Here is a 25,822-nt window from a genome sequence, read left to right on the forward strand (position 1 = left end):
TCTTTCATATTTTTGTATTAAACGCCTGTGTACTCTGTACTGTTCGGATCCTGACAATTAAGGAGTAATTTTGTCCATAATTATTAGACACAACGACACATTTTGCATTTACGTGAGCAGTATTTTAGTCCTGCGTATCACCTCCACATATCAAATGTCTCGAGGCAATGACTGTTTTGAATTGACTCTATAAAAATAAACTGAGCCAAATCCTTAATTTGTCCTATGAAGTGGTTTGTAGCCAAATGCATGCAGACTCGTGCTGTTCCCATCAACCTCAGCTGTATTTTGTGTTTTCTGCATTATCAAATGTTCTCAAACCACCAAAAAAAGTTGATGATTGTATTAGTGGTATGGACATTTCAAAGATTTCTATTTTTATGATTGTTGTCTGTGAAGGTTCTCAGTCATCCAGGTCATCGTAGTCAAAGGAGCTTGCAAAGAAAAGCGTCTTTAAGTTGCGTGAAGACGTTTCCCCTCTCATCCGAGAAGCTTCTTCCGTTCTAGGCTCAAATGGTGGAGAGTCCCAGATTCAAGCCTAGTGGGAGTTTCCCCCCACAGACATTTTTATGATTGTTATGATTTTTTTAGTCCAGATTTGTCTAGTTGGAGAAGAGGAAAATCTCTTCTTCAGTAATGTTGTTTACACTGACGCACCGTGGTTGGGTTTAGTTTTCCTCTTATGGCGGTCTCACCTCACGGTCACATAGAAACTCTGCTGTTTGTAGTTTGTGGCTGAGAGCTAAATTGTTCAGGTCCAGCTTCCCACTGACAGTCTTTACAGTGACAGTGAATACATCCGGTTGGTCTACAGAAAGAACTGTGTGGGCAAATGAAGCTGCTGCGCAGTTTAAAGCTGAAACCTGATGCAAGCTGTTGTGTTTTTGCAGCGACCTGCAGAGGTTTGGTGTTAAACTGTCTCTGTTCATTGGATGGCTGAAACAAATATATTGTATATATAAATATATATATTCTTCTCTACAGTGACAGAAGTGGAATTGTCAGAAACACTGCATAATAACACAGCTAAAAATGATACTTTTCTTAGCCTTGCAACCTTACAAAAAATTACCTAGAAACTTACGAACAGCACATTAATGGTAACTGTACACTTTTAAAACACTTCTTCTCTAATTCCAAGAAAATGAAAGTAGAGAAAAGGGAAATGAAGAATAAAGTTTCACAGGGTAAGAATGTCCTTAAAAGAATGAATGAATCTGATTCTTGTAACTGGGTGATGCTTTACCACTTACTCTGTTCATTGCAGGGCTCTAGACTAACTTTTTGCTACGGTTGCACTGGTGCACCAGCACAAAAGTTAGAGGCACCCAAATGTTAGTTTTGTGAGCTTTAACCTGAGATTCTGCCGTTTCTGGCCAAATACATTTATATTTAAAAGTCAGGATTTAATGAATCGATATGGCTTCATTCAAGCTCCTCACCTCTCTATCTGCCTGCACTTTCAACTGGACCACGGCCAATCAGAGACCATCTTTGATTGGTTTAGACCACAATAGGGGCATAATGTGTGTCTGCTGTTGACCACACGGAGACTTTCAGAGTTTCGTAGTTCTTTTTTTTTTTTACTACACTCGAACATTTGGTCGCACCATTGAAAAATTTGGTGGCATTTGTGACCAAGTTGGTCGCACTCTAGAGTCCTGCTATGTGATGAGTCCACACACTTTCAGTTGTCTGGCAAAATTAACACAAATCAGCAAAATAAATTTCTCTTTATTAAAACACAATGAAGACAGAATCAGAATATGAGGAGAGTGATGTTTATTATCCTTTACTACTGTCACGGTGTGCTGGGCGGTCGTGGCGGCGTGCTGTGCTGTGTTAACATCTAAATGATTTACATCTATGTCCAAGTTTAAAAAAGACCATGACAACATGAAGAAATCTGAGCATTTTGATCATGAAAGCTGTGACAAAGGTGATTTCTGTTGTAGAAAGAGCCACGGGTGTGTTCAGCTGTGAGATCTGCTGTGAACAATGGACCATGACCCTCCCACCAGTCCACACATGTGGAACAGAATGAATCACACCTCAGTGCATCCTGTCACTTTGTACACCACAACATTTATTTGTCCTTTTATATTTACATTCATACCTATATCTCTATATTTATCTATTTATCTATCAATAAATCTGTTTCTACTCTCATTTTATGTGAGCGCTTGATGTTCGTTGTATATTTCCTGCTATGACAACTAAATTTCCCTCTGGGATTAATAAGGTTTCTTCTTCTTTATATTGTTTATTGGCGGTTGGCAAACAGCAAAATGGTGCATTAGCGCCACCAACTGATGTGGAGTGTCGATTCTGGTATCTGCCAAAGGGGGCTACTTTGATGAGTCAAAAGCTTAGAAGATATTTTGGTCCATAAGTTGATTTCATGATTTCTTTTTTTTTTTGCGTGTTTGTACCATGCTTTCATTTCAGAGGGCAATGAGACATTAAACTGCATAATTTTCTGCATAATTTTCAATAAAAAACTTCTAAAACTTTTGCAGTTAAATTAAATGCTATGAGACAGATACAAATATTTGATGGAACTTTGCGAGCCTGGTTCATCTTCTTGATTAATAGAAATGACGCCTGCTTCGACTGATCCTGATTATTTATAAGGTCGAACATCTAACCTGCCAACGGTGCCGCGTAGTGGACGGCAGTCTGCACGGAGAAGGTTTTTCGGTGAACTTCGGCTTAAATTGTCCACAGTCGAAAGATGCCGAGCTCGAGCGAAACTGTCCGGAACATCCGGCTGTAGCTTCTCAACATAAACAGCAATGGCGGAGGCAGCAGCAGCGTCAACGGCGGCTTCAGCAGTAACAGGCGGTTGGACAAAACACGTAACCTGCAGGTAGGACAAGACAATAGAACTAGCACATTCAGACGGCGATCGCACACCGTGCCGTTTGACGCCAGAATAACGCTGCCAGGGCAGCTTATGAGTGATTGACGGGAATGTCTTTCAAGGGTCCGCTCAGCTGTTCGCGGAGCTAGCTGTAATGTTGTCATGTTCGCTGTGTTGTGGTCACACAGCAGCCTGCTGTGCTAGTTTAGCCGCCGTCCTGCTAGCTACGCTTTCGACAATCGGATCGGCAACGCTGAACTGTAAAGCTAGTGTCACACAGCAGCCCCTCGACGAAAGCTCTGAAGCTAGTCTCAGCTAGCAGTTCTCACTAGTTTCACATTAAAACCAACAAACTAATCTGCGTTTAAACCAGCGGCGTTAACTAGTTGTTGCCTTTCGGTGTCATATCATCTGCTAGGTTCACATCCGGACCAAGCTAGCGCCGCGGTCCCTTAAACATGACCGCGATGGCGTTATGAGTATGAAAGTACAAGATGACATCGACACGCATTTGATTCGCCTACATCCAAGTGACGGGCTGGCTGCTTTTTAACGCTGACATTGGGCTCTAAAAGGAAACACGCTGTTTCATGTGTTAAGTAAACTTTGATTTCCTTTTGTATTTCCAGATATTTCATGCACGGTCTGTGCAAAGAAGGGGAGAACTGTCGTTATTCCCATGACCTGACCAGCAGCAAACCTGCCAGCATGATTTGCAAATTCTTTCAGAAGGGAAACTGCGCGTTTGGGGACCGTTGCAGGTAAAGACTGAACTGACACCAGAGCAGGAATGTGCACCTGAGCGAAACCGAGCTTGCATGTTCGTGCTGCGACGCAGCGGCCCTGCAACGTGTTTTCAGCTGAGAGCTGAGCTGCTTTCTAAAAGTGGCAGCATAGCGGGTTTGCTAGCAGGGCTTCTCAGAAGTGTCCCCCTCAAGTAGATGTGACACCCGAGACTGCGCCTTAATGTCAACATGTTGTTGGTCTGTGTGTGTGGCAGCTTTATGTGGGTCAGAATCACACACGAGGACCTGCTGTTTTACTGCATGAACTCTTGTATTTAAAATGACTGCCTGGGTCGTGCTGTGTATTTTACACGGTGGGACTCTGCCTTCAGAGGCCCAGATTAGTAGGATGACAGTTTCAGAACATGCATGGACAAATCTAATTAAAATCTGACAGAGTATGACTTGTTTGGAGTTTATCTTGTAGAAGGACTTGTGGCGGTTCTGTTTTAATTTAAATGTTAGTGAATATTTTTTTATTTATACATAAGTACGTACAAGCATTCGATTATTTATATTGACCATTGAAGATGGTGAATTTTCCAATTCCCAGCGTTCTGATTGCTTTAGATTGAATAAGTTATTATTTATTGTTACTGCTGCAGAAAGAATGAAAGAGGTGAGCAGCTAAATATAAACAAAATGTACAACAATATGTTTCCAGGCACTTTCCTTCTGTTCTTCTCAGTTTTAATGAAAATACAGTTGTACAGATCAAAACCTTTGTTAACAAGATGAAGATTGTTTCAGCCCTGCTTTGTTTTAGTACACAGCATGTTTGTATTATATTAATAAACAACAACATGTATACATACTAACGAGGCTCAAACATGCAGAGGTGTTTTTGAAAAGTGGATTAGGCTCCCAGCCGCCTCGTAGAGCCAGTGTCTGCTCCAGTTAGATCCTCTGAGCTGGTGAGTCAGTGTGAGGACCCCAGCAGCAGCAGGGGCACAGCGGTTTCACACATACTCGCATCTTTCTTTAATAGCGTTTTTGCCTTTATGAAATCCTCAGGTTGCTATGTAGTACTGAGTTACTGTTGTGTGTGTTGTTGTTGTTAAGTCACATTCATCCATACCTGTGATTGAGCTGCACCATGGAGGTGCTCTCGTTATTTTGGAGGCTCCACAGGCCTTCGCACCCTGCATTGAGAGTCCAGAGAAAGACTCTCGCTGTGGGGGTTTATTAAGGTTGAATTCCCTGGGCTCTATCTATTGTGATGCACTCTGTTTTGTTCTTTCACTGTGTCTGTCTCTCTGCTGCTTTCTCTTCTGCGGCCCCCAGGGCCAGACAGGGTGCACTGCAGCCTGCATGGCAATTGCATAATGCTCCATCTCTGTGTCTCTGTTTCTCTCTGTTGCTGGGTTCCCCAGGTTCACTGTGCTGCAGCTCCCTCCTCTCATTTCTTTATGCATTGCCTCAGCACAGCGCCCTCCCCTCCCCACTTATTCAACACTCCACAGTCTAGGAATAGTCTGGTTGTGCTCTGAGCTAGTCTAACAGAAAGGAGAAAAAACCATCAAGGGGAGAAAAAGATGCATAAAGTAACAAAAGCAGCAAATGTGCTGGTAATTAAGATTTACTCAGTAAATGACTAAAGAAAGCACCAGAAAAGCACGATGATGCCATGTTGAGCTCACATTGAGTCACGGTGCACGATTTGTACCTGATGCATGCAGTTGTTCAGAGATGGCACAGGTAGGACTGAGTTTATGCAATTCTGAACACAGGTAAAAGGAGAGCCACAGGGACGTTTTAACGCCAACAAATTATGGAATGGAAAGTGTGTGTGAGGCTTACAAATAGCCTTACCTGAAATTTGGCTGCTTTCGTTCAAAGTCATGTTTACCATGTGATCTCTGTCCCAGTTATAATGAAGCAATAATGTAATGAAGAGTTTTAGATCTCGCTGTAGAAGTCTCTCTCTGCTGCTCTTGCAAAGGCTAGATGATGTTACAGGGAGGCAAATCTTTGGGCGCACAGTAGAGTATACCTACTGTCTCTGTGCACGGAGCTCCAGCTGCACAGGAGAAAGGGCTCCACGGGCTTACATATGTCGCCCAGTGCATAGCTGGCTGCTGGCTCCCTTTACTTAACCTCCTAAGACCTGAGCTCTTCCATGGCATACATTTTAAATTTTTTCTCTTTGATATTTGGACATATTGGGACCCGATGAATGTAAAAACAAAGAATTAACAGATTTTTTTTTTTTTTTTTAAACCTGATTTTTTTGTATCTAAGAAAAATGAGAGCCTCATATTCGTTTAAAACTTCGATAGAACAGTGGCAGTATGTAAGTGCATATCAGGCCCTTGCAGAGCAAAATTTAGTGTTTTGGTCTAGACAACACAAAATGTGATGTCCACATATGTGGACGCCAGGAGGTTAAAGAACCACAAAGCTCAGATTATCTCAAGAACATGAATAAAATCCTTCATGAGAGCTCTTATCCCTCAGCCATCACCATCCTGGATGCTGCTAAGTTAAAGACAATCATATCCAATTTAACCTTTTATGTACAGTGTTTACTCCGTTGGTGTTTGCATTAATGGGGACTAGTGCAAAATAGAATTGTGTGTGTTTGCCAGCCAGCTGCTGCCACTGCATCTAAGGAGGTAGAGCAGGTCATCTACTGATGGAAGGTTGGTGGTTCAATCCCTGGCTCCCCCAGTCTATATGCCAAATAGCCTTTGTTAGATATTAACCCCAAGTTGCCTCCATCAGAGTGTGAATGTTAGCTAGAAAGCACTTAAAGCATAGAAGAAAATGCTTGTGTGGGATGTTGTATGAAGCTCCTGGAGAGTAAAGTGCTGTACAAGAATCAGCCCGTTTAACTTTTTTCTTTTTGTTAACTTAATTTGACGCTCGTTTTTTGCACTGAGAGAATTCCCCCTGAGTTTGGTTCTTCAGTCTTTTACTGCTGCAACGACACTAAGAGTCTGATTCTGTGTTGCTGCCATCAAATTTAAACAATTATTACTGTTCATTGCTCAATTTAAAAATGTGATATTTCTTTTATATTCTATTGTGAAGAAAATATGATTTTGGGTGTCTAGGTTGACGGCATCCTAACATTGTTACTCCTGTTGATGGCTGATGGAGTAGCAGGCGGGCAGCAGCGTGAACAAGTTTCAGTGATTCTTCAGATAAGGGGCCAAACATGTCCGGCAGATAAAACCCAATTTTGTGGGTTTTCTGCAGACAGTCCCAGTTTGTCAAGTCTATTCTCCCACCACGTGTGACCAGGATGGGAGAATGAGATAAACTATACTGCCAAAAGGATTCACTTGTCTCCTTCACTGACATCCTGTTCTTAATCTATAGGCTTTAATGTCAGCCCTCCCTTTGCAACCATAACAGCAACAATTTTTGACTGTTCTCCAGAAGCGAGGTCAGACACCGATGTTTGACGAGAAGGCCTGGATCGCAGTCTGCACTTTATAATTCATTGCAAAAGTGTTTTATCGGGTTGAGGTCAGGTTTCTGTGCAGGCCAGTCAAGTTCTTCTGCACCAAACTCGTTCATCCATGTCTTTATGGAGCGTTCTTCGTGCACAGTCATGTTGGAACATAAAGGGCTCATCTCCAAACTGTTCCTGCAAAGTTAGGAGCATGACATTGTCCACAGTTCCTGTCACTAAGGGACCTTGAAAAACAACCCCTTACCATTCCTCACTGCGGAGAACACATCTCCACACGTGGAAGCACGTGTTTTACACCACTGCATTGCACTTGATGCTGTTGCTCGCCCTATCATGAAACTCTCTGCGCACGGTTCTTGGGTTAATCTGAAGACCATAAGAAGTTTGGAGGTCTGCAGTGACTGACTCAGCAGGAGGTTTGTGACCTCTGCACCCTATTTGCCCCAGCGTGCCCCGACGCTGCTTATTTATTTATTTATTTATTTATTTATTCCCCTTTTAAATGTGGCCTACCACCAGGGCTAACGCTAGGAGGTTAATCTGTGGGTGGAACCTTATCAATAATTTCAAAAAAGGTTTAAATTAATGAAGTATTTATGTATTTCATTAATTAAATCAGCTGTTTACTTATTAGACAGTTTAATTGAACACTACACCGTCTGAGAAACCATGATGTGATCAGTAACAGTCTTTTCTTATTCTGTTCTGTTAGTATGAAGCACAGGCATATGGATGAGTTTAGGGCTGGGCCATATCATCCCGTTCACGGTAATACCGGTGTAACGTTGGGTAACGACAAGAAAATGAAATATAACGATAGAATATGGGTAAAACGCGCATGTGCAGTGCCTTTGTTTTCATACGCACATGGCTGTGACGCAGAACGAGAAGAGCGAAAGCAGATCGTTGAATGAAACAGATGAACCTGAACTGGTTTGTAAAAATGCTGCAGCTTCACTGGTGTGGAACTGGTTTAGCTTTCGTCCGTCAGATACACAACAAAGCACTATTTTTGGTAGCGCATGCTAGCGGGCCGTCGTTATTACCGTGTTGTTTGGAAAATACGGCGCACTTAAAATCAATCCTTTGATTTTTCTGAAAGTCGACAGAGCCCCTTATAATCCCGTGTGCCTTATATATGAACTCTGGTTGTGTTTACTGACCTCGAAACGATTTTATGTACACGGCATACATGCATATAATGCATGTATGCCTCGTCGCGAGCTCCCCCAAGCAACAGCTGTTTTTTGTGTTTAATTTTACTTTTCCTTTATTTTTTCACGAGCAGCACTTGTCTCCTTGTGTACGACCGACAAACCTTACTGGACATAAAAGACGGACTTTCCAATCACTTTCCGGAGTTCAAGTTTTGCAACACGGACCCTCCGTTTGCAGACCCCCCATTCATCTCACGTGAGACATCTTTGTTCTCTGGCCCTGGAGGCCGCAAACGCCGACGCAGAGGGAGAAGATCTTGCGTTCTGGTTCGACTGAGACGGCGCACTTACAGACCACCGTTACCCAGTTTATTACTGGCTAATGTGCAGTCTCTGGAGAACAAGCTGTGCGAGCTTCGGGCACGGATCTCATTCCAGCGAGAGATGCGGGACTGCTGCGTGATATGCCTCACAGAAACCTGGCTATCGGACAAGGTACCGGACTCCGCAATACAACTACCGGGGTTCTCTGTGCACCGCGCGGACAGGTCACAGGATCTTACTGGGAAAAGCAGAGGCGGTGGTGTGTGTTTCATGATCAACAACAGCTGGTGTGATTATGCGAACGTGCACCCGGTCAAATCCTTCTGCTCACCGGACCTGGAGTGCCTGATGATTAAGTGCCGGCCATTCTGGCTACCAAGGGAATTTACAGCAGTGATTATTACGGCTGTTTACATTCCCCCACAAGCCGACACTCACCGTGCACTCAGGGAACTGTACAGCGCGATCAGCAGCGAGGAAACCGCACACCCAGAGGCAGCGTTTATCACGACCGGGGACTTTAATAAGGGAAACCTGAAGAAAGTCTCACCAAAACTCCACCAACACATCCATTTTAACACGCGTGGAGATCGGCTACTTGACCACTGCTACACCTCTTTCCGGGATGCATACAAAGCCCTCCCCCGCGCCCCATTCGGCCAATCAGATCACCGCTCCATCCTGATCCTGCCCGCCTACAGGCAGAAGCTGAAACAGGAAGCTCCAACCCGGAGGGCGGTGCACCGTTGGTCGGACCAGCCGGAGTCTGCGCTGCGGGACTGTTTTGATCACGCGGACTGGGAAATGTTTCACGTGGCTGCTAAAGACATCGACGAGTACACAGACTCAGTCTGTGGATTTATCAGGAAATGCGTGGAAGATGTCGTCCCATCCAGAACAGTTAAATCCTTCCCAAATCAAAAACCCTGGATTAACGGAGATGTTCGCGCGGCACGGAGCACCGCCTTTGCCTCCGCGAACACATCGGACTACAAACACGCACATTGCCAACTCCGGAAGACGATCAAAGGAGCCAAACGTGAGTACAGGTGAGTACAGGGACAGGGTGGAGCAACAGTTTGACAACCCTCGGAGTATGTGGCAGGGACTAAACACGATCACAGACTTTAGAGGGAAAACCAGCACACCGCAGACCACGGCCTCTCTGTGTGAGGATCTAAACGTATTCTACGCTAGATTCGACACAGCGAACACCATGAGACCGGACAGTGTGCGCACCGCGGATGACGTCAGTGCGCACACTGTGTCTGAGGAGGATGTGCGGAAGTGCTTCAGGAAGGTGAACGCACGCAAAGCTACTGGTCCGGACGGGATTCCCGGCCGCGTCCTCAAGTCATGCGCGGCTCAGCTGGCTGGAGTGTTCACGCACATCTTCAACCTTTCCCTCTCTCTGTCTGTAGTCCCAGCCTGCTTCAAAATGGCCACCATCGTCCCTGTACCCAAATCCTCCACCATCTCCTCATTGAACGACTGGCGACCTGTAGCCCTGACCCCCATCGTAAGCAAATGCTTCGAGAAGCTGGTCAGGGACTTCATCTGCTCTGCACTACCCGACTCACTGGACCCTCTACAGTTTGCATACCGCCACAACAGGTCCACTGATGATGCCATAGCCCTGACACTACACACTGCCCTGTCACACCTGGAGAAGAGAGACACGTATGTGAGGATGCTGTTTGTAGATTACAGCTCAGCATTCAATACCATCGTTCCCTCGAAGCTGGACAGGAAACTGCAGGATCTAGGACTGAGCAGCTCCCTCTGCAGCTGGATCCTTAGCTTCCTGTCTGACAGACGCCAGGTGGTCAGACTGGGCAGCATCACCTCATCCCCCATCACACTGAACACTGGTGCTCCACAGGGGTGTGTACTGAGCCCTCTCCTGTACTCACTCTACACCTACGACTGCACAGCCACTAACAGCTCCAACATCATTGTGAAGTTTGCGGACGACACTACAGTGGTGGGTCTTATCACCAACGGTGATGAGACGGCTTACAGGGAGGAGGTCAGTGCCCTGACCCACTGGTGTCAAGACAACCATCTCACCCTCAACGTCGCAAGGACAAAGGAGTTGATAGTGGACTTCCGGAGGTGCAGAGAAGTACACACCCCCATCACCATCAACGGCGCTGCTGTGGAGAGAGTGAGCAGCTTCCGGTTCCTTGGCGTACATCTGGCTGAGGATCTTACGTGGTCAGTACACACAAACAAAACAGTGAAGAAGGCGCAGCAGCGCCTCTTCTTCCTCAGGAGACTGAAAAGATTCGGCATGAGCCCCCGCTGTCACGGCGGGGTGCGCCGATGTGTGTGGAAACAGGACCCAAAAGCAGATGAGGACAAGGAGTAGTAAGGTCTTAACAGAAAGGTGAGGCTTTATTAAAATGACGGCAGGGTTAAACCAGGAAACCAAAACGAACTGGCAAAACACTAAGAAACAAAACACTAAAGGTACTAAGACCAAAAACTATAACTATGACTGAGGTGGAAATAAACAGGCTAAGACTATGACTAACGTGGAAATACAGCCGAAGACTAGAACTATGACTGAGGTGAGGTAAACAGACGACCCGACAATGACATGCAGAAAACAGAGGGCTTAAATACATACATGAGGTGATCAGGGGAAGTGGAGACACATGGGGGAAACAGCTGACTGACATAAACCTAAATGACAGGACCAGGAGGAGGAAAGCTAAATGCAATGAACAAAGAACACATGACACTGTCAGAATAAAACAGGAAATACTAAAACTAGACATGACAACACAACTAAACAGACCTAATACGTGAAGAATAATACAAGAACCCAAAACATAGAAAACCAAGGGAACAATAATAAATAACAGCTTAAACTAAAGCTAGATAGGAAATGACACAAAAACTAATCACATATCAAAATGAGAAAAATACAAACATGAACTCAGAGCGCTGGGTCAGAGACCCAGCCTGTGACACCCGCATCCTCAGGACCTTCTATCACTGTGCCATTGAGAGCATCCTCACTGGATGCATCACCACCTGGTATGGCAACAGCACCGCCTACAACTGCAAAGCTCTCCAGAGAGTAGTGCGGTGCTCTGAACGGATAATTGGAGGTGAGCTTCCCTCCCTCCAAGACATCTACAGGAAGCGGTGCCTGAGGAAAGCGGGGAGGATCATCAAGGACTCCAGTCACCCCAGCCATAAACTGTTCAGACTGCTTCCATCAGGAAGGAGGTTCTGCAGCATCCGGTCCCGTACCAGCAGACTGAGAGACAGCTTCTTCCATCAGGCCATCAGACTGCTGAACACGTCATAGACACCTCAGCTTCACTACTGGAACTTCAACATTATGCACTCCATACTGTATATAAATGCCACTTGTTTTGCACATATTCAACTCTGTATATTTTATATATTTTATTTATTGTTTACTCTATTTAATTTGTAAAATATGTGTACACACACACACACACACACACACACACGTAGAAAAACACATTTAGTATACACATCCAGAAATGCATATACTATTATATATTGTACATATATTTGTTAGTCTCAGATGTAGCCATTCTTATATTTTGCTTGTTTTACGTTATTGTATTTTGCACAACTCTGTTGCTTGTGAAGCTCGCACACAAGAATTTCACTCACATGTGCTGTACCAGTGTACCTGCACATGTGATGTGACAATAAAACTGATTTGATTTGCTGAGGATATGTCGGCCAATTTCTGTCAGCAAGGAATTTGCATTTGCACTGTTAATTTTTTACATAACTTTAATGCACTTAAACAGCTGCTTGTTTAAGTGAAAATACATTGATTGTTTGGGGTTTTTTTTGCACTAATAAAGTTCAGGAGTTGTAAAGTATTTTGTCTCGTGTCACTTATATCATCAGTTATATCGTTATCGCAAATTTTCAAATGTATATCGAGATAAATATTTTTGGTCGCCCTGCTCTAGATGAGTTTGTCCTGTAAAGAGGCTCATGCAGCTCTCAAATGGCTGAAGTCATGACAGAGAATCTTTATCAGCAGCAGCTGGGAACATCAAAGATAAGAGCGAGCCTCCCTCCAGAGCTTCTCCACTGCAATCGAGATTCCTGAACTTTGGAAACTTGTTGTTTTGGACTGAAAAAACTTTCGGACAGAAGCCGTTTTAGTTCCTGTTGGCACCTTTTTTATTCATATTACTAGCACTTTAATTTGTATAACTTGATATTTTTTTTATTCTGACTATCACATTAAGTAATGTTTAAAATACATTCGGTTATTTTCAAATTGATGTTTCCTGGATGATTATCTAATTTGCTGTGGGACGAGAGGCTGATCCTCACAGGTGGGCGGAGCAGGTGAGGTACTGGATCCTAGAACAGCAGGTTTGTCCACAGGAAGCGGAGATGAGAGAGAATAAAATAATCATTGAGTGCTCTACCCTTAGATGCATCAGAAACAAGTTGGAGTTTAGTCTTGTCCTACTACGAGGAGCCAGGACTGAACCAACCTTCTGATTAATGTAACAAGAAGCGATGTGTTGTTTGTTTACTGCTACACTGTAACAGTCCTGGTGTGACGTTGTCGTTCTTCAGGTTTGAACACTCTAAACCAGTAAAGAACGAGGAACTGCCAGCCTCCCAGACGCTGCCGCTCGCCTCCGTCTCGCTGCCCAGTCCAGCAGATCCTGAGCCCAGTGGGCCGACGCCTGGACCAGTGGTGCCTGACTGGGTCAATGCTGCAGAGTTTGTTCCAGGACAGCCCTACTGTGGACGTGGTGAGCAGTCAGGATTGATAACATCACGATGCCTACTAATGCTGATGCTTTTGCTGTTATGGGGGAAACAACTTAATTATGCACACATGCTGTCACATCGGTGTTTTGTTTTCCTGACATTTAAACCCAAATAATGTGTGCGGCGCCCAGCCTGCCAGCCCACGAGGGTTGAGCTCCAGGAACAACTATGAACATGCAAAGAATGTGAAGCTCAAAATGCTCCACTTTAAGGATGCTGTGCTCCATCTGAAAACGCAGAGGAACTTCAGTTGTGTGTGTGTGTGTGTGTGTGTGTGTGTGTGTGTGTGTGTGTGTGTGTGCAGCTGAGCCAGCGACTGTGGAGAGCACAGTCCCTCTCATTGAGGAGCTTGACCGTGATCCTGCGCTGGACAACGAAGATTTGAGGAAGCAGCTCTGTCCGTATGCTGCTGTCGGAGAGTGCCGCTATGGAATCAACTGTGCTTATCTCCATGGCGATGTGTGTGACATGTGTGGCCTCCAGGTGCTCCACCCCTCTGACAACACTCAGCGCTCAGAGCATACCAAGGTAACCGTTACAGCACGGCCTGCTGGTGGTGCACAAATTCCATCACCGTCTTTCTGCAATCGTTTTATTGCACAAACTCGATGATGGAAACCATCATTGAGACGCACCTTACTTAAACCTTTAAGGCCATCGGAGCGTGCACGCCCCATTTTACGCAACGATTTTAAAATCCTGGTGGAATTGCAACCACATAGGCTGCTATTATTATTGTTATTGTTATTATTATTATTATTATTATTGTTTTTGCATGTGAAACTGGAGCAGTTGTACTTGTGTAAGATGGATTCAGCTTGTCCCGGGTCGCAGTTTCCTTCCACAAACTGCTTTGCAAAAATCATGTAAAAAGCGCTGACAGCAACAAAAACATTATAATCCAGAAACATCTGATCTGATCAGCTGTTCGTAGCACTTCCTACGTTAGAATAAATGTCAGCGCGAACTATCACACGTCTGCCCTTACCTGCAGAAACTGGAAGTGTCATTTTTCGTGGGAAACGTAGTTTTTTTTTTATGCTGATTTTGTTTTTTGGGTTTTTTTGTTTGTTTGTTTTCCTGCAGTTGATAAAAATTAGTGTATCCCAAAAATGAAACTATGAAGACACTCGCAATAAATTTCCTGCGCTTGGAAACTACTTTGTGCGACTTTTTTGCGTAACAGTCTTGAGGGACGTCCCTCCGACGTTTCTCTAACTAGAAATATGTGCAAAAAAAAGATTTTCCATTTTTTTTGTAGTTTATTGCACTTTTTTTTTTGCAATTTATGTCGTTACTATGGGCTTAATGCAAACATATTATTAAAATCTGGGACATAACGGTTGTATTGATGTACGGTAGCTTGAAATGCTCCCAAAAATGGCGGCATGTAAAAACATAGATAAGCTCTGGTTGTGGTGGGCTTCAAAGGGGACATTTCACTAACTGTAGGTGGGCGTATATGTATGTGAGCTTGTGTTTCCAGTTGGTCCCCTCCACATTCGTGCCCATGAGTGTGTGTAAATGCAGCCGTGGATTTCTTTTTAAGATTCTTCAACCCGTCCTCTGTGTTACTCCTGCCTGAATGCAGTCTGACAAAACACCGCCCAACTTACAAGAAGCTGATTAAAGCCAGAAATGTTCTGCATGCAGTGAAGGCCTCTGTGTTGATTCCTCAGCTTACTGAAGGTCATTCCCTGTTGTAGGCGTGCATTGAAGCCCATGAGAAAGACATGGAGATATCATTTGCCATCCAGCGCAGCAAGGACATGATGTGCGGCGTGTGCATGGAGGTGGTGTTTGAGAAGGTCAACCTTAGCGAGCGCCGCTTTGGCATCCTCTCCAACTGCAACCACTGCTACTGTCTGAAGTGCATTCGCAAGTGGAGGAGTGCCAAGCAGTTTGAGAGCAAAATCATCAAGTAAGTGCTTCAGTCTGTTGTGGACAAAGTGGAAGTGACATTGTGGGTGTGGAGTAAGAGTCTGCAGGACATCAGAGCTTGTTGTTTCACGGCTGGTCAGGGTGGACAGTTCCAGCCTTTGTAAAGGGTTCTTTAGGCGCTTTTCTCCTCTACCTGAGCGCTCAAAGCATTTATACAACTTGCCTCGTTCACTCATTCATACTAGCAAGGATGGGAGCGTGAGGATTTTTGACAGCAGCCAGGGATCAAACCGAGATGAGCTGCTCCACCTCCTGAGCTACAGCCAGCTCACACACCCGAGTGTCCACTCTTTAAAGGCTCTTTAAATATGTAGCTGCAGAAAGTGGAATGCAAAAATATCTATAGGCAAAACGATGCTTATAGAAAACATCAGGTTCATCGCAGATCTGTCAAGAAAACATCAGCTCGTTCAATGCGACACTAGCCGAGGTCTGTGGCTGCTAACCCTGCTCTCAGGGTGGAGCAGGTTGTCTGAACCAACAGGATGATGGTTTGATCCCCAGCTGTTCTAGTGTGAGTGCATGCTTGCTGTGCTTTATTCAGGTCCATTTTATTTATATAAATATTAATCACAACAATAGTCACTTAAAGCCATTTTATATTGTCAGACAATGAGACTGGGTCAAAACAAAAATAATCTTTCTTTTTCTTTTTTGGGGCAGGTCTTGTCCAGAGTGTCGAATCACATCCAATTTTGTCATCCCAAGTGAGTACTGGGTGGAAGATAAGGACGACAAGCAGAAACTCATCCAGAAATACAAAGACGGCATGGGGTAGGGTTTGCATGACACGCCCACACTCACTAAAGAGCATCGCTGCTGCAACGAGGCGTCGCACCATCTCATGTATACACAACATATTGTGTAGTGTGGGAAACGGTGACACAGAGTTGTTGTTCATCTTTAGTTTGACTAAACTAAACGAGAATGCAGTAGGAGCAGGACTGAAGCTGAAGCTTTAAGGCAGGTTTTATAACTCTGCAGCTGGCCGACGACAGCAAGTTATAAAACCTGCAGGAAGAAGAAGCAGATTTTTGAATAGGAAGCTGTGATCAGAGACACAGCAGTGGGATGGTGAGCGCACAGTGTGGGGAGTCGTGATCGGAAACTGAAACACACGAGGATTAGCTGTCCTAGTGTGAGCTGTCGAGACGGCATCTTTATTCTCTGGTTTCCTCTTTGCCTTCTCCAGAAGTAAACCATGCCGATACTTTGACGAGGGTCGTGGAACGTGCCCCTTTGGCTCAAACTGCTTCTACAAGCACGCCTTTCCTGACGGGCGGCTGGAGGAAGCTCAGCCTCAGCGAAGACAGACTGGATCCAACAGCAGGAACCGGGTAACTTTTTCTGAACTCTTTCATATCATAGCCGGACAGGAGAGTGTATTTATCTTCTGCTCTGGACACCCACTGCAAGGGAGTGGGGTGGGGGGGTGGGGGAGGTGGAGCACGAGCAGTAGGTGTGTTGTAGAGGGAACGCTACAACCACTGTGAAGGAAGGAAGGAAGGAAGGAAGGCAGGAAGGAAGGAAGGAAGGCAGGCAGGCGACGATGGTGCAGGAAACATTAGAAGCAGCCGTGAAATAAAAATAGGAAACCGTGGCTACACTGTGTCCACATGGTTAAAAGCACAAATGTGTTTCGTTTTAGTTTTCTTGCGGTTCCTTTCAGAACTCGAGGCGAACGCCGCTGTGGGACATCCTCGACGAGCGGGAAAGCACCGACTCCTTCGACAACGAGGACGAGGAGATGGTAACGTTCGAGCTGAGCGACATGCTCCTCATGCTGCTCGCCGCGGGAACCGACGACGAGGTGACTGATTCAGAGGACGAGTGGGACTTGTTTCATGAGGAGCTGGACGATTTCTATGAGATTTACCTATAGCAGCCCCGACCACCGGCGCCCTACATCCACCCCTCACCTCCCCGTATATACTAGACACTAGAATGGACTGTCTTGTGCGAGTGATGGACAGTAGCTTTCCCTCCACCCCTGTATTGTGGCAGTGCCTTTAAGCAGGCCATTAATAATGAACTTCTAAAATATTTAAAAAACAAAAAAAAGGAAAAACCAACAAGTCGGTGCACTCGTGCTAAACATTTTCTAGACATTTATTCTTGTGAGTCTTTCTCGTGTGGTTCATGTTAAAAGGAAACGATAAAAGAACTCGGTATAAAATTTAACAAAGCTTATAACTTTCTTCAAATAATAAAAATTGTCAAGTTTATTTGTGGGCGAGGGTTTGACTTCTTATCTAGCCAGGTGTTTGTACATAATCCTGAGACTTTACACTCGAGCTTACTCGGCACCATTTACTGTAATCGTGAGGCCGTGTTGTAAGATTTTATAGATGGTTTTTGAAGATCCCAATCTTTTTCTTTATGAACGCTGATGACAGCAAATATATTGTGCAGATGGTTAATAAATTAGCTGTAATGACGACATCTTCCACCGCCACATATTTCCTACAGTTCACGCCATTAAAGCATTTTATACCTCAACATAAACTGTAGAAAATCCAAACGATGGACTAAAGTGTCCTGATGCAGGACGGGCGTCTTTGTTACCGTCAGGCTTCACTTATTGAACAGCTCCAAAAACTCAGAGCAAACAAAGGAGTTTGTTGTTTGGAACAAATTAGGTCCACATTGTGACTGATGGCAGCTGAACAAAGGTTCTTCAGGAAACCCTCCTGAGGCTCCGTGTCGCCTGTTTCTCACCTGAGACGTTGAGCTCAGATCTCTCTGACACATCAGTGTGATTCTCACTGTTACAGCAGTACTACTGAACAAAACGCAAGTGTGTCGAAGCCACTAGTGGACAGAGTTCGTGAGCTGCTCAATAACCGAAGCGTCTGCTAACCCCGTGCACCCGACGGAGCGGTCTGTGGGTGATCACCTGTATTTGGACATGAGGAGAGTATTTGCCCCGTACGTGCCAGCTGCAGTATCGGTCAGATAAATGATGTAAGCATGGACACTTTTGAAAACTACCAGCCTCTAACCCCAACCCCGGGGCCTCGAGGTAGCGCAGAGCAAGCCCTCCCAGAACCAGCTCCAAAGTCACTGCTTGAGCTCAAACGGACTTCAGTAAGCCTTGAAGCTGAGACGCTGACCCACACTCCTGACAGCTGGTGCTGACTTGTTGAATGCCACTGGAATGCATATGTTTATACTGAAATGAGTGTTTTCAATGTTCCACAGCCATCCATCTTAACTTGACATTAAAGTTTAAAAATCTTCCTGCTGTGTCGACTTCGTTCATGGATCAGCTTTACTCTGATTCTGATTAGTAGCTGTTTTTAAGAACAAATTTCAGCCTTTGTCACTTTTGTGCGATATAAAACAACAACTCTCATTTAGCTTTACTTTAATGTGTTTTGGATAATTGTCCTCCAGCCTGTGCCTGACGTCTCTGCTTGCTGGAGTTCTTGAACAGCCTTCGGTGCAGAATTCCTTCAGTTGCGAGACATTTAAAAATGTTCTTGAAATTCTAATGAATATTTCCGATAAGATAAGATAACCTTTATTAGTTATAAAAAATTACGAGAAGAAAAGATAAGAAAGAAACTCAGAATGAGCAGAGCTGCTGTAACAGGCTGCCGCACACGGGGGGCGCCGGAAGCTGATGGTGCTAAATGTGTAAACCAGCTGCTGGTCAAACTCGTATGGCCCTTTTTGTGTGGAGATTCAAACTGGGGGTGTCCACAGACTTCTTTTCATGTGCTGTTGTAATGAATTTGTCCCAAATAACAGGCGGTTTACGGTTGTGTATCGATCGTTTCGTAACCTCCTTGCCACCCAAAGTCATACAAACCTTTATTTAGGAAAGCTTTTTTTTTATTTTTACTTTTTGGCTGGCTGACCAAAATTACAGCGCGCAGCATCGACTCATCCAAGAGGTCAGAAAAGTCCCCAGAACAACATCCACAGAACTGCCGGCCTCAGTTAAAGTCAGTGTTCACGGCTCCATCATAAGAAACTGGACAAAAGTGTCCTGCATGGCAGAGCCCCAAGATAAAAACCACTGCTGAGCAACAGGAACGTAAAGGTCATCCTGATGAGATGCTCTGTGGGCTGACAGACAACAGTTCAACTTTTTGGAAGGTGTGTCCTGTTACATCTGGCGTAAAAATAACATTTCAGCAAAGGAAGATCATGCCATGGATCAGCCAACATGCTGTTCTGTGGGAAATGGAGCCACGAATTGGTGCTGCAGAGAGTGGCACAACCAGTTAATAGGTTTAGGTTTTCCACACAGGGCCAGGTAGGTCTGGATTTATTTCCCCTTAATAAACACCTGAAAGAGGAATCAGACGAACGAACATTTGGTTGATTGAAGTCCAATCAACTTCATATTTGAACGGAAGAAAAAACTAAGCTGATGAAAATTTAAAGTGAAATCTAATATCAACAGTAAAAAAAAAAAAATTCTGGGTTTTTTGCATCTTTACATGAATGTTTAGATCTGAATTTAATTGCGTTTGTTCACAATTTAATATATTTTGTATACAAGGAAGAGAGAAACCAAAGAACTGATCTGCTGTCAGGGATTCATCCACAGTGTCACAACCCCACCGTGAAGTGAAAGTGGAGAAACGCTGCTGGAGAGTCTTTTGAGGGTTTTATGAGATATACTGTTTATTCACAGGAGACCATAAACCAGTAAAGAAGAAAGAGCTGTGACACACGTCCTTCTTCATTAACATTTCGGCTCCTTTGCGCTTCTTTGGTTCGTCCTCTGCAGCTCGGATTAAAAGGTAAAATGTGATCATCTCGGTTAAAAGGAGGGAGGAGCGGACTGGGCCAGTGCCCTGTACTGTCTGTGGTCCTTTATGACAGCTCCCGTACGCCAGATGGCCAGTCCGGCCGTGATGGGCGGCTTGACACAGACCGTTGCTTTAGGAGGAACTCCAGTCCTGTTTGCTCGGAATATGTCTGTTTGTTAATGCTCCAAAATGTAGGTGTGATCTGAAATCCTCCTTTCGGATTAAAGAGGTCTCTGGTCTTTAAAAAGGACTCATTTTCAGTTTTGCTCTTACGCGCGTGCACCTGATGGAGAGGGGACTGGGCGAACATTGAAGCCTGATCTGACCCAACGGCAGCACATGATCTAAGAAACCGAAACTAACAGCAACTACACCGCAATCCAAGCCTTTTCAACAGCAAACCACTATTGTTACATTCTTAGACGTGAACATATGGGGCGCCGTTTGTAAAGTGAAACATGCTGAAATTAACGGCAACATTTTTCCACATTTAGCTCAAAACAAGTCATTTTTTACAACATTTAGTAAAATATTTGTAACTTTTCATATTTAAAACAGAATTTTAAATATTCAATCTAAATGTTAAATATTCAATCTAAATGTTAAATGTTAAATCTAAATATTATATTTAAATCTAAATGTTAAATGTTAAATCTAAATATTATACTTAAATCTAAATCTAAATGTTAAATCTAAATGTTAAATGTTAAATCTAAATATTATATTTAAATCTAAATGTTAAATGTTAAATCTAAATATTATATTTAAATCTAAATGTTAAATCTAAATGTTAAATCTAAATGTTAAATCTAAATATTTAGATTTAAATCTAAATGTTAAATGTTAAATCTAAATATTATATTTAAATCTAAATGTTAAATCTAAATATTATATTTAAATCTAAATGTTAAATGTTAAATCTAAATATTATATTTAAATCTAAATGTTAAATCTAAATATTATATTTAAATCTAAATGTTAAATCTAAATATTATATTTAAATCTAAATGTTAAATCTAAATATTATATTTAAATCTAAATGTTAAATCTAAATATTATATTTAAATCTAAATGTTAAATCTAAATGCTAAATGTTAAATCTAAATATTTAGATTTAAATCTAAATGTTAAATGTTAAATCTAAATCTAAATGTTAAATCTAAATGTTAAATCTAAATATTTAGATTTAAATCTAAATGTTAAATGTTAAATCTAAATATTATATTTAAATCTAAATCTAAATGTTAAATCTAAATGTTTAGGCTAACATGCAAATTTATTGCACGGATCAGCGGAAATACCAAAATAAAAGCTTTCCGAAAACCTCCGGTGCAAAAGTGTGCCGGTAGTGGTCAGACACGTTCTCACTCCCAAAGCGTAATAATTTTCGCTAGGTGACAAATTGTCAACATTTTATGCTTTCGGGTACCCAACACGTTCCTAAATTACGGCATCGGAAAAAGGAGAGCACATGAGAACCGTTTGGACTCAATCTACACGTTCGTTCATTTTCTAAAGATCGATTTGGAAAACACTATTTTACTTCATTTAACTGCTAGTAAAGGTTATGAATAAGGTTATAGTTAGATAAGGTTAGGTTTAGGGCTGGAACACATGGCTGGAACGTCTATTATGGCGGGACCGTCATTCCACTGGAATTCAGCCATAACCCGACCATGAGAAAGCACGTCCGGCGATTTAGCTGAAAACATCGGAAGATCCGTTTTGTCGGCCATCCAAAGGTTCAGCAGTAGTGCACTCTTAGCAGCTGCAGTTTTCACTTCACAATCGCTGCAGCACGCTTGTAGGCAAGAAGTGAAGCAGCACATGGCGGGGAGAAGTGAGGAGAACAGACACAATTTTGCACCGGAGGTTTTCGGGAAGCTTTTATTTTGGTATTTCCGTTGATCCGTACAATAAATTTGCATATTAGCCTAAACATTTAGATTTAACATTTAACATTTAGATTTAAATATAATATTTAGATTTAATATTTAACATTTGATGAAAAGTTACAAATATTTTACTAAATGTTGTAAAAAATTACTCGAAAAAATATGTTTTTGTAAGGTTTTGAGCTAAATGTGGAAAAATGTTGCCGTTAATTTCAGCATGTTTCACTTTACAAACGGCGCCCCATATGAACATGTGTGAGAAACGAATGGAAATGAGCGCAAAAGCAGAGGGAGGTGGAATCCGTTCCACTAGTCCGTGCCTTTCTTTGCGCCTGGCTGGTTCTCTCCACCTTTAAAGCAGCTAGAGGGAAGAAAACAGTCGAGAGGGAGGCGACAGCGCAAATACAATGGTCACTGAAACTGCAAAAGACAATCCGAAGGCCGATTATTTCCCACCCGAAGCGAGCGATTGCCCCAACTCTCCCATCTCATTTTCCTCCGAAGACGGCCAGCTAAGCAGGAGGCGCGACACCCAGACCACCAGCGGCAGCATCATCCCGGAGGACAGCGGCAGCATCCAGGCCCTGGTCACCTCATCCGCAGCCGCCGCCAGCATCATGACATCAGGGGAGTTCGTGCAGACCGCTCCCCTGCTGGCGCACAAATCCAAGAGGAGCATGCTGTACAAGGCGCTGTGCTTCCTCCTCCTCATCTTCCAGGGCGGCGTTCTGGATTTCTACCTCATCATCTTCACGGACCTGTACTGGTGCTCGTGGATAGCCACGGACCTCGTGGTGATTTCGGGCTGGGGGATTTTCTTCATGAAGAACGCGCGGAGTAAGAGGGAGCGGGCCTGCGGCTTTCACCAGAAAAGCTCCATTTTCGGCTGCAACCTCGGAGAGTTCACCTACGCCTACCTTGCATGGCTCATCTACGTCATCGCCTGCACCCCTAAGGTGGTGCTCATCCTGGAGACCTCCATCCTGGAGCTGATCACGTTAAAGGTCCCGTTCGGAGCGACCGGCTTCAAAATCGTCATGCTGCTGTCTGCGCCGCTGCTCTTCTGCCTCATCAACTCCATCATCGAGGACCTGAACGGTTCGACGCGGCACCACTCCCAGAGCTGCTTCATGGGCACCTGCCTGGACCTGCTGGACAGCTTCACGCTTGTGGAGATGCTGCTAAGGAACGAGATCCCCACGCTTTATCTTAAATACACCGTGATCTCGGTGTACTTTGTGGCCCTGGCCGTGCCGGTGGTCTGGCTGTACGAGCTCACGGCGTCCGAGCTGCGCTGCAGGTGGCTTTGGGCCCGTTTCTCCACGGGCCTGGTGGTTAATGCGCCCCTGCTGGTGGTCAGGTGTTTCCAGGTCTACATCTACAAGATGCCGGTGTCGGTGTTCATGTTCAAAAACATCTTCTTCTTGGCCTGTAAGCTGCTGGAGCTGCTGGAGCAGTGTGTGGCGTTCCGGGGGGTCCGCAGGCTGGCTGGCGGCAGCAACCCGGCCCAGTTCTCCCACTGCGTGTCCGAGAACGACATGTGTCCGCACGGGTATGTCAATACTCTGGCTGTGGCTCAGTCCTAGAGCCGTGGCGGCCGTCTCTGCCTGTGACGGCAGGACAGACATAGCTGGAACCTGGAAAATCCCAAATCCCACCGAGTGTCCGCCTCGGGATGCTGGCTTTTGGATTCACGTCCACGCGATAAGCAAAGCAGGTATCAGGTATCAGACACGCAGGCAACAATAAAATAAGCAGTGCAGATGATGGCATTTAGCTGCTAAATAATAGACAAAAAACAAAACCAATTTTCTAATCAGACTGAAAAAACGAAATCTTATCTCCCGTGGTGAGCTCCTGTTGGGCCTCCCAGCTGCATCTCAACATAAAGTATTATTAAAGGGCCTTGAAGAGGCTCCGTCTCTGTGTTACCACTAACAGAGGTGTCATTCGTGGGAAGACAAGAAAATGTTCAGCATAAAATAAAAAAATGGGGTAAAGGCAGAAGTTCCATCAACTGGAGGCTGTGGAGGCCTAATGTGCTAATTCAGGTCTTTCTGTGTTAGTGGGCCCAAAAGCAGCTACGCAATGATCTCATTATTTCAGTGACTGTGATTTGAAATCTTTATTTCCAAAGCAGCTCCAGGGTCACCAAGCGCTGTCAGACTACAAGCCAGGCTCGACTCGCTAATTAAACCGCAGGGACCACATTTGGCCTTTGTTATCAATCGATGATGCTTACTACCAAACGACTTTGTGATTAATCACATGCAGAGCTGTGAAACAGTATCTGACCCTGATTTCTTTTTTGGTCGCTGTTCGCATGTTTGTCACTTCTCTGTTTCAGATCATCAGACTTTCTGATTCTAATATGATTTAAAAATAACCCGTCTGAATACAAAATGTACTTTTATATGAGGAATGATGATTTTATTTATTGTTGGAAAACGTTAAACCTACCTGGACCTGTGTGAAAAGGGGACTGCCCCCCTAAAGCTAATAACTGGTTGTGCCACTCTTGGCAGCAACAACTGAAATCAAGTGTTTGCAATAACTGCCAGTGAGTTTAACTTCTCTGTGGAGCAACTTTTCCATCAGGACTTACATCGGCCAGTCAAAAAATCTTCATGTTTTTTACCATTTAGAGGTGGACTTGCTGGTGTCCTGCTGCATAAAACCACTGTAGAGCTGAGCATTCCCGGGAAGGTTCACCACTGTGCCAGGTTTTCTTGGTGGACGGCGTTATGGTTTCCCAAAGCCTTTGACATTGTAACCCTGTCAAGCGTCCTTCTTTCACCTGTGTCCTGATGCTTTCCTTGTAGCCTGCGTCACTTTGTCAGACACCTTCTGTGTAATGGAGTTTTTGATTGAACAGGTCTGACCTGAAACAGGTGAACGTGACAAATATGCAAACAAAAAAGAAACAAGGAAACACTTTTACTTTTTCACACTGCTGTACACGACGGTTTGTCTGCTTTCAATACAAGTGTGAGCAGTTCTGTTGAGTCCGCGGCCATATTGCAGGTGGTGGTGATGTCACACATGTTGCTCAGACGGAGGAGAAAAACACGATATAAGAAACGGCCCGTTTTACACAAATGACTTATTACTTGACAGGATGACGTTATTTTCAGAGCAGCGCGTTCCCATTTATGTTGGAAAGTGGAAATGATGTCGCGTACCTGCCTGTGATGGCAGCTAAACTCGATGAGCTTTCTGCGTTTGGGGCAGACGGCGCTCAACGTAAGAGGTAAACGGATTTTCCAGTTTCTGCCTGGTGTCACCTGTACCAGCCTTACAACGAGCCCTCTTCAGACCAGCCAACAGGTGCTACAGTCAGACACCTGCAGGAGACTCACAACACTGCTGTGTGTGTTCAGCCTACGACCTCCGAGGGACAGCAGCTGGACTGTGCTGAGATCAAACTGCAATTTGAAAACTCCAGATTTAAGTCCTAACGCCGGGCTCTGCTCCACCTAATGTACATTAGTGTTTTCTATCAATGACAGTGATGTCTGCTGGTCGTTAATCGTACTGAAAGTAGAGTAGACTTGTGTGTAAGTTGCTTACAAACCAGCAGTGCCACGACCCCCCCGAGGCTTCTGTCAGTATTTTCTTTCACTCTGAGTTCTGACTCTGCAGTTCTCTTGGTCACAAACGGGCAGAGTTCAAGTTCTCCAATAAACAAACAAAACTAAGTAAACAAAAACCCATCAAATCAATGGCGACATTATTTAAAGTTTTAGCCCAGAAAGCTCAGCACTCTGAGCACGTCTGTTTCTAACATACTGAAACTGGTTTCTCCACAAAATCCAATTAAAGGAGAAAAATAATGATTTTTTCAGTATATAGCAGTAATATCGAATTTAGCCA

The 25,822-nt window shown here is 44.1% G+C and overlaps 2 protein-coding genes across 2 annotated transcripts; both read left to right on the forward strand.

Annotated features, from left to right (window-relative positions):
- The first annotated feature begins 2,709 nt into the window (after positions 1-2,709).
- On the forward strand, positions 2,710-18,527 carry mkrn1 (makorin, ring finger protein, 1). Its single transcript, XM_026147152.2, has 8 exons — positions 2,710-2,869; positions 3,493-3,624; positions 13,147-13,328; positions 13,652-13,875; positions 15,054-15,268; positions 15,952-16,062; positions 16,481-16,625; positions 16,958-18,527. Exons 1-8 carry the CDS (start codon positions 2,796-2,798, stop codon positions 17,168-17,170), a joined length of 1,296 nt encoding a protein of 431 aa, XP_026002937.1. The 5' UTR covers positions 2,710-2,795; the 3' UTR covers positions 17,171-18,527.
- Positions 18,528-21,933: 3,406 nt separating this feature from the next.
- tmem121b (transmembrane protein 121B) lies at positions 21,934-24,703 on the forward strand. Its single transcript, XM_026148144.2, has one exon. The coding sequence runs from the start codon at positions 22,357-22,359 to the stop codon at positions 23,533-23,535; it is 1,179 nt and encodes a 392-aa protein (XP_026003929.1). The 5' UTR covers positions 21,934-22,356; the 3' UTR covers positions 23,536-24,703.
- Positions 24,704-25,822: the final 1,119 nt, after the last annotated feature.

This window comes from Astatotilapia calliptera, chromosome 17, assembly GCF_964374335.1.
Source record: "Astatotilapia calliptera chromosome 17, fAstCal68.1, whole genome shotgun sequence".
NCBI classification, from domain to species: Eukaryota; Metazoa; Chordata; class Actinopteri; order Cichliformes; family Cichlidae; genus Astatotilapia; species Astatotilapia calliptera.

Excerpts from the sequence above, each read along its gene's own strand:
- mkrn1 (XM_026147152.2), top strand. The coding sequence starts at position 2,796 with ATGGCGGAGGCAGCAGCAGCGTCAACGGCGGCTTCAGCAGTAACAGGC. Across the intron at positions 16,063-16,480 it reads AAATACAAAGACGGCATGGG|AAGTAAACCATGCCGATACT; the intron begins GTAGGGTTTGCA and ends TGCCTTCTCCAG. Across the intron at positions 16,626-16,957 it reads GATCCAACAGCAGGAACCGG|AACTCGAGGCGAACGCCGCT; the intron begins GTAACTTTTTCT and ends GGTTCCTTTCAG.
- tmem121b (XM_026148144.2), top strand. The coding sequence starts at position 22,357 with ATGGTCACTGAAACTGCAAAAGACAATCCGAAGGCCGATTATTTCCCA.